Genomic DNA, 13,769 nt, shown 5'->3' with positions numbered 1-13,769 from the left:
TGCTGTGCTAAGAACTTGGTGCTAACTCTGTTTTCTTCTGGGACTTACATAGCAATGGAAACAGTGATAGGATCGCCCCACAGCTCAATGTGGATTGAATCTGCAAAGAGGTGCAGATGCTGCCTGTGAGGGCTGGTGTTGGACTGGCTGATGTGAGTGGTGAAGCCATTCAGCGCTGATATGTGTGGCTCAGGCCAGCACCTTGACCAGCACAGAGAGTGTGGACCAGTGCTAGCACCTGCTCCATGTGTTGTCAGACCACTGGAATCTATGGTGATAGAAGCTGCTGTCTCCATCTCTCCTTGTTTGTCTGCACAACCAATCCTCAGCCCTGAGTTTTCCTGTGACAACAGGCTCTTTGTTGGTCACTGGCTTGATGATCAAGGCCTCATTGAACTATGGGGCAAGAAGATCACTATGTCTTTGCTGTTGGAGCAGCAGAAGAGTGCAGGGCTTTAGGCCAAGTTGATGGCAAAGCAACAAACAGTAGCAAGAAGAGCAAGTGTATGTGTGGATTCCACACAGAGCAGTGTACAGCAGCAGGGAGGGAAGAGGTTCGTAGTGGTTTTGTGGCATAGCAGCGCACAGCCTGAGCACATGACATTGTGACGTAGGTACCTTTGAATGTTCACAATGTAGGAGCAAGAGCACTACAGAAAATTATGTCTCTGCATGTAAACACTACCATTTCTTACAATGAACTATTGGCTCTCACACAACATGGCCAACCTAAGTTGCACATCACTGGAAGAGATGCGTGGGGGTGTTAACGGCTAGGATGGTGCTGGAAATTGTAATGGGAATTGAGGAAGTATTCAATACCACTGAAAAAAACATGATGGTTACAATCGAATTAAATCTATAGTGATAGAAGCTGCTGTCTCTATCTCTCTCCGTGTGTCTGGGAGTCAGGGGTTATTTGGGAGAAGGTAGGAAAATGGGGTTATGAGGGAAAGATAGATCTGCCACGATTGAATGGAGGAGTAGGAGGCCTAATTCTGCTCCTACCACTTATCAACTTAAAAACATGAAATATACATATTTTCAGTGGTCTAATGTTTCATGGTAAGGAACTGAATAGAAAAGAGAGCAATTAATAACCATGGGGAATTTTAATTAATAGGGCAGGAATAAATATCTATTTGGTTGCAAGGTAATAGGGGAATGGAGATTCTACAATAGTCTGAAGAAGGGTCTTGACCCGAAACGTCACCCATTCCTTCTCTCCAGAAATATTATTTACATAGCCATGTAGATTTGGATGTATTATGAATTGATTTGAATTTTTGTAAATACCTCCAGCTTTTAAATTTGGCATATTATATCTCAGGGTTGGATATTTTATTATTGTGTATCACAGGGTGACGATGGACTGGGGGTCCAAGGACCAAGAGGTGGTCGAGGGTTTCCAGGTCGTAGGGTGAGATCTCAGATACCTCCGTTTAAAACCTCTCTCTCCCTCGCTCTGTACCACTGTCTTAATTCCCTCACCATCGCTATTATCCATATTGTTTCCTCTCCGTCTCATTCTGCAATTTCTTCCCATTCCATCTCCATATCAACCAGTTTATTTTATCTTTCTTTTTTCTTTTCTTTTTTAGCTCACTTTACTATTCACTCTCTCTAATCATCTTTCTCCCAGAAAGTTTTATTCTCCCTCTTAATGTCTCTACCTCTCTATTGTTAGCTCACTCTTTATTCTCCAGATCTCATTTTCTCCCCATTCTGCCTTTCAGTCAACTCCCTCTTTTCCCTCTGGTTCTATCCCTCCTTCTGTATTCCCATTCTCATCTCTGTCTCTTTTGATCCACCTTTATCTCTATCATTCTTTGTCCATCTTTCTCTCTCTCTCCATTTCCTTTGCTCATTCCCTCTCACATTCTTTGCATCCTTTTTTAAACAAACTGGTAATTGAACTATTGCTGGCTGTGCAGAAATCCTAACATGGATTTTTGGTAAATGGCAGAAAATTAATTCCTTTTGAACTCCAGTCTGTGCTGAAATACTGTAGCTGTATTTGAGGTTGACAGTAATCTTAATGTGACAGCATGTTGCTCTACCTCTCTGTATCACAAATTGAAATGTATATAAATCTAACCATTCTAGGCACAGTCCACTGGTGATACGGTATGGTGAATTGCCAGATCACCCATATACACTTTGAGGATGAGAGGTGTTTTTAAATTGAAACTCCACTTGCCATAAACAAGCCATGGCAAGCTTTCCCTTTAGTTTCTCCCATTCACCCCTAACTTTAGCTCTCCACTCCCTTGTCCGGCAGCTCCATGAGCTTTGTTGATGCCATTTGTGTTTAAGTTATATCGTCACCTTACAAGTGATCAACCACAGCTTCCATTGTTGCAACAAGTTACTTCATTTCAATAGTTTTGGAAATAAGAAAAGAGTTTCCACAAAATGACACATTTACAAAGGGCTACACGTCAGATGGGAAAAATAAAACCGCCTGAACATCTCTCTGTTAAATCTCTGCGAACAACATATTGACATGGAATGCCATTTATAAACAACAAGCTTTCAGCATCTTTTCTAAAGGCTTTTAACTGACTCAATAAATTTTCGCTATTGCCCTTCTAAAGGCTCAAGAAAACATCTCCAACCAGGGAACCTATACTTCACATAGTGAATGATATAACTCCATGGGAGTCAGATACACTTTACCCTCTCTCTGTCACTGTTGTTCTCACAGCTTATACATTCAGAGGGTTTTTGTTCTCTTGGTGTATGCTCTCCTTTTGGGTAGTTTCTGCATTTGTCGATGGTTAATTTCTGGATTTGGCCTCTAAATTGTTTTCAGTTTACAACTGTTTGATCCCATTAATGTAAGTACAGTTATTAATTCTACCTCTTTTTCTCAAGTTCTGTTCATCCCTTGCTCACTTTCTGCCCAACTCTCCCTCTTTTTGTTTTCTTCTTTTCCTTCTATCTCTCTCTCTATGTCGATAGTTATCATCACCTGTAATGTAATTAAAATGTACAAAATAATTTAAATCAAATCATAATAAATCTCATTAAGGTAACAGTTCATATCATAGCTTCTGCTGCTTCATCAATGGCAGAAATCATCCCCTACTAATGAAAATAATCGTTTATTTGTACAAGTATCTACCTGTTTTGATATTGCAATATTTTCAGCTCGCATATAGGCTGACAGACTGGCTTACAAAACTCCATCTCAATTAGTGTCTCACACCGGTCATATTTGATAGTTATGATCAGGAAATGTTACACATTCAGAATACAGGAAGAACTATACTCACACTCACACTATAGTCTACGTTGCAAATTGAAATCTAATCAATGTTCATGTTGAAAAATATTCCTAGGGAGTTAATGGTGCTCCTGGATCAGTCGGAGAAACGGGGCTTGTGGTAAGTTATTGGGATGTGAGTGAGTGTTGACCATGAAGGAACACATAAAAAAGTGTATTTTCAGAAATAAGCATCAGAAAATGTTGAATATTTTTTTAAACATTCCCCCCCACTCAGCATTCCCTGGATCACAGAATAATCAACATAATATAGGCAGCAGTGTGATAGAAGTAATCCTTCTTAGACAAGGATGGCACGGTGGCACAGCGGTAGAGTTGCTGCCTTATAGTGCTTACAGTGCCAGAGACCTGGGTTCAATCCTACCATGGGTGCTTGTCTGTACAGATTTTGTAAGTTCTCCCCGTGACCTGCGTGGATTTTCTCCGAGAATTTTGGTTTCCTCCCACACTCCAAAGACGTACATGTTTGTAGGTTAATTAGCTTGGCATAAATGTAAAAAATGTCCCTAGTGTTGGATGGTGTTAATGATTCAGATAATCTTCTATTTTGTTTCTTAGTTTTATTATCATTCGTAACTTTATGATTAGTGAGTCTATAGCTACCAGAATAGGATGATATCTCCCTTGTATAATATGGGAATATGTAAATAAAGCATGGTGCATGGACTCCACCATCATCGAGAGTCACTGCTCAGCTAACCTTGAGTTCCTCTTGGTTAGATGCAGACCGTTCTATCTGCCCAGAGAGTTCACCTCCACTGTTGTGACTGCAGCCTATATCCCTCCTGATGCTAATGCCAAGCTTGCAATGAAAGAGCTGCATACTTCCATTAGCAATCAACAGACGCACAACCCCGAGGCAGCCTTCATTGTTGCGGGTGACTTCAATCACTCTAACCTGAAGACTGTACTCCCCAAATTCCACCAACATGTCTCCTTCCCCACTAGAGTAGACAAGACACTGGACAAAGTCTACACCAACATGGCTGAAGCTTACAAAGCCATCCCCCTCCCCCACCTTGGTCAGTCTGATCACGTCTCATTGTTCCTGCTCCCTAAGTACTCCCCACTCATCAGACGGGTTAAACCAACTGTGAGGACAGTTAAATTCTGGTCAGAGGAAGCGGACTTCACACTTCAGCAGTGTTTTGGAAACACTGACTGGAAGGCGTTTGCAGCCCAGGCCACCCTTGACTCCCACACGGACATTGATTCCTACACATCCTCTGTTCTGGACTTTATAAACTCCACCATCGATAGTGTCACCTCCCTCAAACAGGTGACCATATTCCTGAATCAGAAGCCATGGATGAACAGCGAGGTCAGGCTACTGCTGAAAGCACAGGACACCGTTTTAAGGTCAGGCGATGCTCGAGCCTACAGTTCATCCAGGGCTAACCTGAAGAGGGGCATCAAGAAGGCCAAGCACTGCCATAAGCTCAGGATTGAGGAGCACTTCAACAACAACTCCGACCCCCGACGCATGTGGCAAGACATCCAGGCCATCACGGACTACAGACCCTCCAACACCACCCCCACATCCAGCGACGCCTCCTTCCTTGAGGAGCTTAATCACTTCTATGGCCGCTTCGATAGGGACAATCTAGAGACAGCAATCAAGGCTGTGCTACCTGCCGATCACCAACCCCTCACACTCACCCCCTACGACGTATTCGTGGCACTGAGTAGGACTAATGCACGTAAGGCTGCTGGCCCTGACGGCATCCCCGGGTGCGTGATCAGGGCCTGTGCTGCGCAGCTGACAGACGTCTGGACTGACATCTTCAACCTGTCACTTGCCCAAGCAGTTGTCCCCACGTGCCTTAAAACCACCTCCATCGTGCCAGTGCCAAAACACTCCACTGCGGCAAGCCTCAACGACTTCCGCCCAGTTGCACTTACCCCCATCATCACCAAGTGCTTCGAGAGGCTGGTCCTGGCACACCTCAAAAGCTGCCTACCCCCCACACTGGATCCCTATCAGTTTGCCTACCGCAAGAACAGGAGTACAGAGGATGCCACCTCAACGGCACTTCACTCCGCCCTCTCCCACCTCGACAACAGAGACACTTACGTAAGAATGCTGTTCATCGATTACAGCTCAGCATTCAACACCATTATACCATCAAAACTGATCACCAAACTTGGTAACCTGGGCATCGACCCCTCCCTCTGCAACTGGATACTGGACTTTCTAACCAACAGACCCCAGTCTGTTAGGTTAGACAAGCACACCTCTTCAACCCTCACCCTGAACACTGGCGTTCCACAGGGCTGTGTGCTGAGACCCCTCCTCTACTCCCTCTTCACCTATGACTGCACACCTGTACATGGTACTAACACCATCATCAAGTATGCAGATGATACAACGGTGATTGACCTCATCAGCAACAACGATGACTCGGCCTACAGGGAGGAGGTCCAGCACTTAGCAGCATGGTGCGCTGACAACAACCTGGCCCTTAACTCCAAGAAGACCAAGGAGCTCATTGTAGACTTCAGGAAGTCCAGGGGCGGCACGCACACCCACATTAACGGGACGGAGGTGGAACGTGTTTCTAGCTTCAGGTTCCTGGGAGTCAACATCTCCGATGACCTCTCTTGGACCCACAATGCCTCAACTCTGATCAAGAAGGCTCACCAGCATCTCTTCTTCCTGAGGAGACTGAAGAAGGTCCATCTGTCTCCTCAGATCCTGGTGAACTACTACCGCTGCACCATCGAGAGCATCCTTACCAACTGCATCACAGTATGGTATGGCAACTGCTGTCTCCGACCGGAAGGCATTGCAGAGGGTGGTGAAAATTGCCCAACGCATCACCGGTTCCTCGCTCCCCTCCATTGAGTCTGTCCAAAGCAAGCGTTGTCTGCGGAGGGCGCTCAGCATCGCCAAGGACTGCTCTCACCCAACCATGGACTGTTTACCCTCCTACCATCCGGGAGGCGCTACAGGTCTCTCCGTTGCCGAACCAGCAGGTCCAGGAACAGCTTCTTCCCGGCGGCTGTCACTCTACTCAACAACGTACCTCGGTGACTGCCAATCACCCCCCCCCCGGACACTTATTATTATTTATTCAAATCATTTGCTATGTCGCTCTTCCAGGGAGATGCTAAATGCATTTCGTTGTCTCTGTATTGTACACTGACAATGACAACTAAAATTGAATCTTGAATCTTGAATCTTGAATCTTGAACATCATATGCCAATTTACAGATTATTAGAGGCTCTTCAATATAGCTCTAAATAAACCATAATTATCCTTCCTTGTTTGTCGAAGTTTGAGATCATCTAATCAAAGGGCTTGGAATGGAGTGGTGTTTAATAGATTGTAGCTCATTCTGAACTTTAAATTTCAAATCCATAGTCCAGGTACAGTAAATGCTTGATGTTGCATGGTACAGTGTTAGCATCCATCCTAATACAAAACACATTAAGTGCTTTAATCATCCCCAGTTTATTTTCATGTTCTATACAACATGGCAAAGGCATGACTTAAGGCAAAGAAGTCCAAATTGTGGTCTGGAATCTGAATGAAACCACTGGGTACTTCTAACTTGACTCAGTAAGACAAGTAACTGAGTCCTATTCAAAGAGCCGGATGACATTGGCAATTCTGTACAAAATCACCAGCTTATCCAGCGTGTAAGTTATTGTGTTTCAGTGCAGAGGATCACAGAAGAAAGACATGTGCTAGAGGTTTGGGACTGGCATGTCTGACCCACTGTGTCACAGGACTCAGCCCTTGAGTCCAGGGAGAGGGGCCTTATCGACTGAGTTGAATGGAGGATACAATTCATATTCTCCCTTTCATTCTTACTCCAGCCAAGGTTGACAAATCCACCATATTTCCATTGATTTAAATGGGGTTGTCAGCCTGGATTGAAGAGGGAAATGCAGATAAATGCTTTGTTCTTGTTCATTAATTTAACATTTTGAACATTTTTAAATAAATCTAGTATTTTTTTTTTTTTTTTTTAATTAAATATCTTGATTATTTTAAACAGTGACAAATGTTTTGATGGCATGAAGAGGGTGGTGGGGGTAAAATCATGAGAAGCAGGTCTTCAGCCACAGAGGCCAATTAATTAATCTTCCTTCCACCCTCCTGACAGGGTCTGAAAGGATTATCCGGTCTGAAAGGAATAAAGGTATAAACTTCAAGTGTGTTGACAACATAATGGACCTGGTAACAAATGCATTGCATTATTAAGCACAGATTATTTTATCTTTGAATCTATGGCTGATTTTTGAAAAAGCTATCTAATTAGTCCTTATTTCTATATTTCTTTATGAGCTAGAAGGAGATCACTTCCACGATCAAGTCCAGACTAGTAGCTCACACGACAATCTTATTCCTTCATTGATTTCCCTCTAATCTATTCTCCCCACACCCTCTCAACATCTGAAGGGTCTCGACCTGAAACGTCACCTGTTCCCTCGGTCCATAGATGCTGCCTCACCCGCTGAGTTTCTCCAGCATTTTTATCTACCTTCCTCTCAACATCTAGTTATTCTTCCCTGCGATCATTCCTTCTTCTCCCTCCGCTGGCCAGGCAGATGATACAGAAGCTTGAAAGCATGCACTATCAGACTCAAGAACAGCTTCTACCCCTCTGTAATCAGGCTTCTGAACGGCCCTTCCATAAGCTAATGTATTGTCCGATTCACCTCCACCCCATTGTGGACATTGGAATTTGTCTACGGGACAGGTGACTACAATGCCGAAAACTATAGTCTGCACTCTGTATCTTCCCCATTGTTCTACCTGTTGTACATGAGTCCATCTTGATTATATGTATGTATAGTATTATCTGATTTGATCGGATAGCATGCAAAAGCTTTTCACTGTACCTCAGTACATGTGAGAATAATAAACCAAACCCTAAATAGACTTTAAGTGATTAGTCTTCGCTTAGACTCTGCTGTGTTCTATTATTACAGCTGAACCTACTCTAAGTATTTCTCAAGACTCTTCTGGATGGTATCACATCCTTCGGAATTATTCTACATCAGAATTATACGACTTCTCTGCTGTTCCGCAATTAGTCATTTTCATCTTTAAATCCCACTCCATTCCTGCCCTGGATCTCCTCGTTTATTTCCCCAACTTCCATCATATTACCCCGTTGTCTAATTTCTTTATTCCTTCATTCCTTGCATCATGTGCACCGTTGAGCGGCCGTGCCCAATTTTCACATATTGGAGTTTCTCTCCTCACGTCTTCAAACCCCCCTTTTTTTTGTGACCGTCGATAATGACAAAGCTAGAAAACTTTTCCGCAAGATCTGTCAGTACTGAAATGTCTGTGCTTTTATTTCAGGGACAACTGGGGATTGCAGCAATTAAAGGTGATAAGGTAATTATGTTTCTAGACTATATTTTACAATCCACTTACAGCATAAAGACAGGCCAGATTGTCCATAGAAACACAAGAGAGTACAGAGAGCGATGGATCATGGCCACAGTTCTCCCCTCCATTGAAGCATCTACATGAGGCGCTGCCTCAAAGAGGTGGCATCTTTTGTGGATATCAGAAATTTGGGTAATTGGGAAAATGGCTGATGTCTGTGAAGATGTCTGTGAAACCCGCTTCACTAAGGGTGACATCATTTGCAGGGAGCTGGAGACCCATGTGACATAGATGGCTCCAGGTAGTCTGAAGCCTGGGAAGGGGTTGCAGAAGGTTTCTGGCCAGATGGCCTACAAGTTGCCAAAGTGTCTGGGATTCTGCAGGTGAAGCTATGCCCTGATGCTAATGTCATGCTTGTGATTGGTTGGGGAATCTGAATGGTGGCCGATTAGGAAAAGGGGAGATGCAACGAGACCTGGGTGTCATGGTACACCAGTCATTGAAAGTAGGCATGCAGGTGCAGCAGGCAGTGAAGAAAGCCAATGGTATGTTAGCATTCATAGCAAAAGGATTTGAGTATAGGAGCAGGGAGGTTCTACTGCAGTTGTACAGGGTCTTGGTGAGACCACACCTGGAGTATTGCGTACAGTTTTGGTCTCCTAATCTGAGGAAAGACATTCTTGCCATAGAGGGAGTACAGAGAAGGTTCACCAGACTGATTCCTGGGATTTCCGGACTTTCATATGAAGAAAGACTGGATAGACTCGGCTTGTACTCGCTAGAATTTAGAAGATTGAGAGGGGATCTTATAGAAACGTACAAAATTCTTAAGGGGTTGGACAGGCTAGATGCAGGAAGATTGTTCCCGATGTTGGGGAAGTCCAGAACAAGGGGTCACAGTTTAAGGATAAGGGGGAAATCTTTTAGGACCGAGATGAGAAAAATATTTTTCACACAGAGAGTGGTGAATCTCTGGAATTCTCTGCCACAGAAGGTAGTTGAGGCCAGTTCATTGGCTATATTTAAGAGGGAGTTAGATGTGGCCCTTGTGGCTAAAGGGATCAGGGGGTATGGAGAGAAGGCAGGGATGGGATACTGAGTTGGATGATCAGCCATGATCATATTGAATGGTGGTGCAGGCTCGAAGGGCCGAATGGCCTACTCCTCCACCTATTTTCTATGTTTCTATTGTAGCTCTTGCACTGCCATCAACCAGTTCTTTTTTCTAATTTTATTTTGCGTTTTGTTATTTTGCTATCTTCTTTCTTTTAGAAATTGCATGTTTAATTTATGTATAATGAGTGTCAAATTTGTTTTTGTATGTTTATCTGAGTCTATGTGCTTGTGATGCTGCTGCATGCAAAGTTTTTCATTGTTCTTGCACTTCACTTGTATATATGAAAATAAACTTTATTTGACTTGATTGAGTCTTTGCAAATATCTTACTCCACATGAATAACATACATGAATATAATTCTTGACTTTTACCCAGAGTCGGGTATTTCATGTTTACCAAATACTTGCCATTTTGCAAGAATTTATGCTTTGACTTTCATTTACGTCATAGTTCTGTATTTTGACCATTTATCAAGTAACTTTTTTCCCCTTTGCTCTAGGGAGACCCATATGGTGTTTCAGGACCACAAGGATACAAAGGAAATAAAGGGGATCTGGTATGAAAACACCAGTTATATAAATTGGCATATGATTTGCCTGAATAATCCTAATTCTAATTTTCAGTTTTTCCAGGTAAAGTCAGATTTGAAGGTAAAACATTTGAGTGGAAAAAGGGAAAATACAAAGGAATGGGCTGAATTAGATCATTCTTTCATAAACCCAACACAAGGACAAACACAAGGAGAAGGCGCTTGACCCGAAATGTCACCCATTCCATCTCTCCAGAGATGCTGCCCGTCCCACCGAGTTACTCCAACATTTTGTGTCTATCTTCAATTTAAACCAGCATCTGCAGTTCTTTCCTACACAAGGACAACCTGTCTGTTGACTAATCTGGGCCACCAAGTACGTACTTAAAGATATAACATCAGCTGGAGTAGGCCAGCATGTCTCGCAAGACTGCCCCACAGTTCAATATGATCATGGCTTATCTATCTCAGGCCTCATCTCTGCTTCTGGGCAGTTCCCCATCGCCCCCAATTCCCTGGTCTTTCAAAAAAGCATCCACATCCTATTTAGATATCCCCAATAAATTCCGTCAACAGAAAGCATGGTGTAGGGAAAAGATTCTCTTTTCCATAACACCTATACAAGAGATCCCAGCACTCCATTTGGGTAACGAAAATTCACCATGGCAGAATTCACAGATCAGCACCAAAAAAAAGAGATTATGAATTCACTCACAGAATTTATGTGGTAAAAAAGTAAATAAATAAACATTTTTTCCACTCCCATTTCATGATGCATGTGTAGATGATAGCTTCACATTAAGGGAAATCACAATATGAATAATTTTCTAGCATCCCCTGTACCTTGTACCTACCGAAAAGTCCACCAGGAACTATACTGGAAGCTGGACAATTTTATACCGGACAATTTTTACATTTTTATCAAGCCAATTAACCTACAAACCTTGCTGTAAGGAAGTAACTCTACCAATGCACCACCGTGACAGCCATGTACTGCGGGGATCGACTATGCTGATACATTGGGAGATATTCACTATGAATGCCCAGTAGATAATACCAATGAATATAATTAACAAGACAGAGGCAGGATTTGAAACTAAAATAATATTATGCTCTAAGAAGGAGCATGTACAATACGTTCCAAGTGTTAGTTTTCACTCGGCCACAGCGGACTCTTCCCTGAGCCACAAGGTTCTGGATTCTAGATACACTCCAGGGACTTGAGCACTAAATTTATGTTGTTGCTCCAGTGCAGTACTTGGAGACTTTTGTTTAGTTTAGTTTAGCTTAGAGATATAGCATGGAAACAGGCCCTTCGGCCCACTGAGTCCGCACCGACCAGCCATCCCCGCACATTAACAGTATCCTACACACACTAGGGACAATTTACACTTATACCAAGTATACAAACCCAGCCCATTAACCTACAAACCTGTACGTCTTTGGAGTGTGGGAGGAAATCGAATATCTCGGAGAAAATCCACGGGGTCACGGGGAGAACGTACAAACTCCATACAGGCAACACCCATAGTCGCTGCAAGTACTGTAAGGCAGCAACTTTACCGCTGTGCCACCATGCCGCCCAATTTAGTACTATCATAAATGTCATCTTTTGATGAGAGGTTGGTCCAGACCCATTTGCCCTTTCATTGTGAATTCAAATGATCTCATCACACTTTTGAAAACAGATGAGGTGAATACTCCAGGTCAATATTTATCTCTGAATAAATGCCTCTTAAATCTGGTCATTTATTGCATTGCTGCCTTTGGGAGTGCACCATAGGCAATTATCTATTGCCATGGGCACAACATCAGAATTGGCTGTGAGAGACTTTTAGATGCCCTTAGGTTGAGAATGGTGCATTATAAATGCAAACTACACCTTTAAAGTGATTAAAACTATCAAAGCCTGGATGAGATTCTGCTTAAGAATAGGACTAATGTAGGTCAGAATAAATGCTGCTAAGTAATAACCAAAAGCGGAGTGGAACATGATGGCTCCTGGGCTACTGCGATCAGAGAATGTCGCATCAATCATGTTGTATTCAACATGAAATAACCTTTTTTTTTTAAGAATGAAACTTATTGGACGGATTGTCAATACATTGCACACTGTATGTTGGAAAAACAAATTTAACAAACGTCTTTTTATGTCATGTAGTTTCCATGTCATTGCAGGGCTACAGAGGTCCAGCTGGATTTGATGGTGATAAAGGAGAGAAAGGTGAAGATGGTCCCCCAGGACTAAAGGTGAAGATTTCTCCTACAATTATGGTTGGGTTGAGATCAATCTATAAAGGGTCTTTTTATTGGAATAAATGCTCTCTTTCTACTTCTAAGTTACTGTTTTCTACATGGTTGTTGACACACATTGGTCAAAAGTATTGAACATTAAACGGCAGCCATTCTAACTGCCTGCAAAATATCGGCAACAACGTAACTAAAAATGCAAATTCACAATAAGGTCAGTTGTTTGATGAAAGGCTGCTTTCTACAGAAGAGAAATGAATGGAGCAGACTGACAGAATGGACCATTTGAGAGAGTTTAATAGTATTATAGACATTCATAGACAAGGAAGATCGAACGGTGCAAGGGATACATTCAGATAATTAACCTAATACCACTCTCTCATCACAAAATCTTAATTGTAGCAAGCACTGTTTAGGGAAAGAGTCTCAAATGCTCCTTACTCCATTTAAAGCTAGGTCTTAACAACAAATATATGTTGGATGAACAGCAGGCCAAGCAGCATCTGTGGGGGAAAAGGAATTGTCGTGTTTTGGTCCAAAACCCTGCATCAGGACTGCGAACGGAGGGGGAAGAGAACCAGGATAAAGAAGGGCCAGTAGGTGATGGGTGGACTAAAGAGAGGTAGAGGACAACAGGCAGCTACAGGCAGGTAGGGGATGGAAGGGTGTCAACAAAATAGAGAGAGTACAGAGGAGATTTACTAGAATGTTGCCTGGGTTTCAGCAACTAAGTTACAGAGAAAGGTTGAACAAGTTAGGTCTTTATTCTTTGGAGCGCAGAAGGTTAAGGGAGGACTTGATAGAGGTCTTTAAAATGATGAGAGGGATAGACAGAGTTGACGCGGATAAGCTTTTTCCATTGAGAGTAGGGACATGATTTGAGAATTAAGGGACAGAAGTTTAGGGGTAACATGAGGGGGAACTTCTTTACTCAGAGAGTGGTAGCTGCGTGGAATGAGCTTCCAGTGGAAGTGGTGGAGGCAGGTTCGATTTTATCATTTAAAAATAAATTGGATAGGTATATGGACGGGAAAGGAATGGAGGGTTATGGTCTGAGTGCAGGTATATGGGACTAAGGGAGAATAAGTGTTCGGCACTGACTGGAAGGGCCGAGATGGCCTGTTTCCGTGCTGTAATTGTTATATGGTTATAAGGGTTATCTTAAATTGGAAAATTCAATATTCATACATGGAAACATAGAAACATAGAAAATAGGTGCAGGAGTAGAGGCCA

General features: G+C 42.8%; 1 protein-coding gene across 2 annotated transcripts in view; it reads left to right on the top strand.

Annotated features, from left to right (window-relative positions):
* LOC116985343 (collagen alpha-1(VII) chain-like) overlaps positions 1 to 13,769 on the top strand; it is a 278,255-nt gene that overhangs the window by 196,329 nt on the left and 68,157 nt on the right. For both annotated transcript variants that reach the window (XM_033040083.1, XM_033040084.1), the window contains 6 exons: positions 1,361 to 1,420; positions 3,345 to 3,389; positions 7,403 to 7,438; positions 8,611 to 8,646; positions 10,257 to 10,313; positions 12,465 to 12,536. In XM_033040083.1, coding sequence (XP_032895974.1) covers positions 1,361 to 1,420; positions 3,345 to 3,389; positions 7,403 to 7,438; positions 8,611 to 8,646; positions 10,257 to 10,313; positions 12,465 to 12,536 — 306 coding nt within the window. The remainder of the gene's footprint in view (positions 1 to 1,360; positions 1,421 to 3,344; positions 3,390 to 7,402; positions 7,439 to 8,610; positions 8,647 to 10,256; positions 10,314 to 12,464; positions 12,537 to 13,769) is intronic.

Source organism: Amblyraja radiata, chromosome 21 (assembly GCF_010909765.2).
Source record: "Amblyraja radiata isolate CabotCenter1 chromosome 21, sAmbRad1.1.pri, whole genome shotgun sequence".
Lineage (NCBI taxonomy): Eukaryota > Metazoa > Chordata > Chondrichthyes > Rajiformes > Rajidae > Amblyraja > Amblyraja radiata.
Note: the sequence above shows the minus strand (reverse complement) of the source record. Positions and strands in the feature narration are given on the sequence as shown.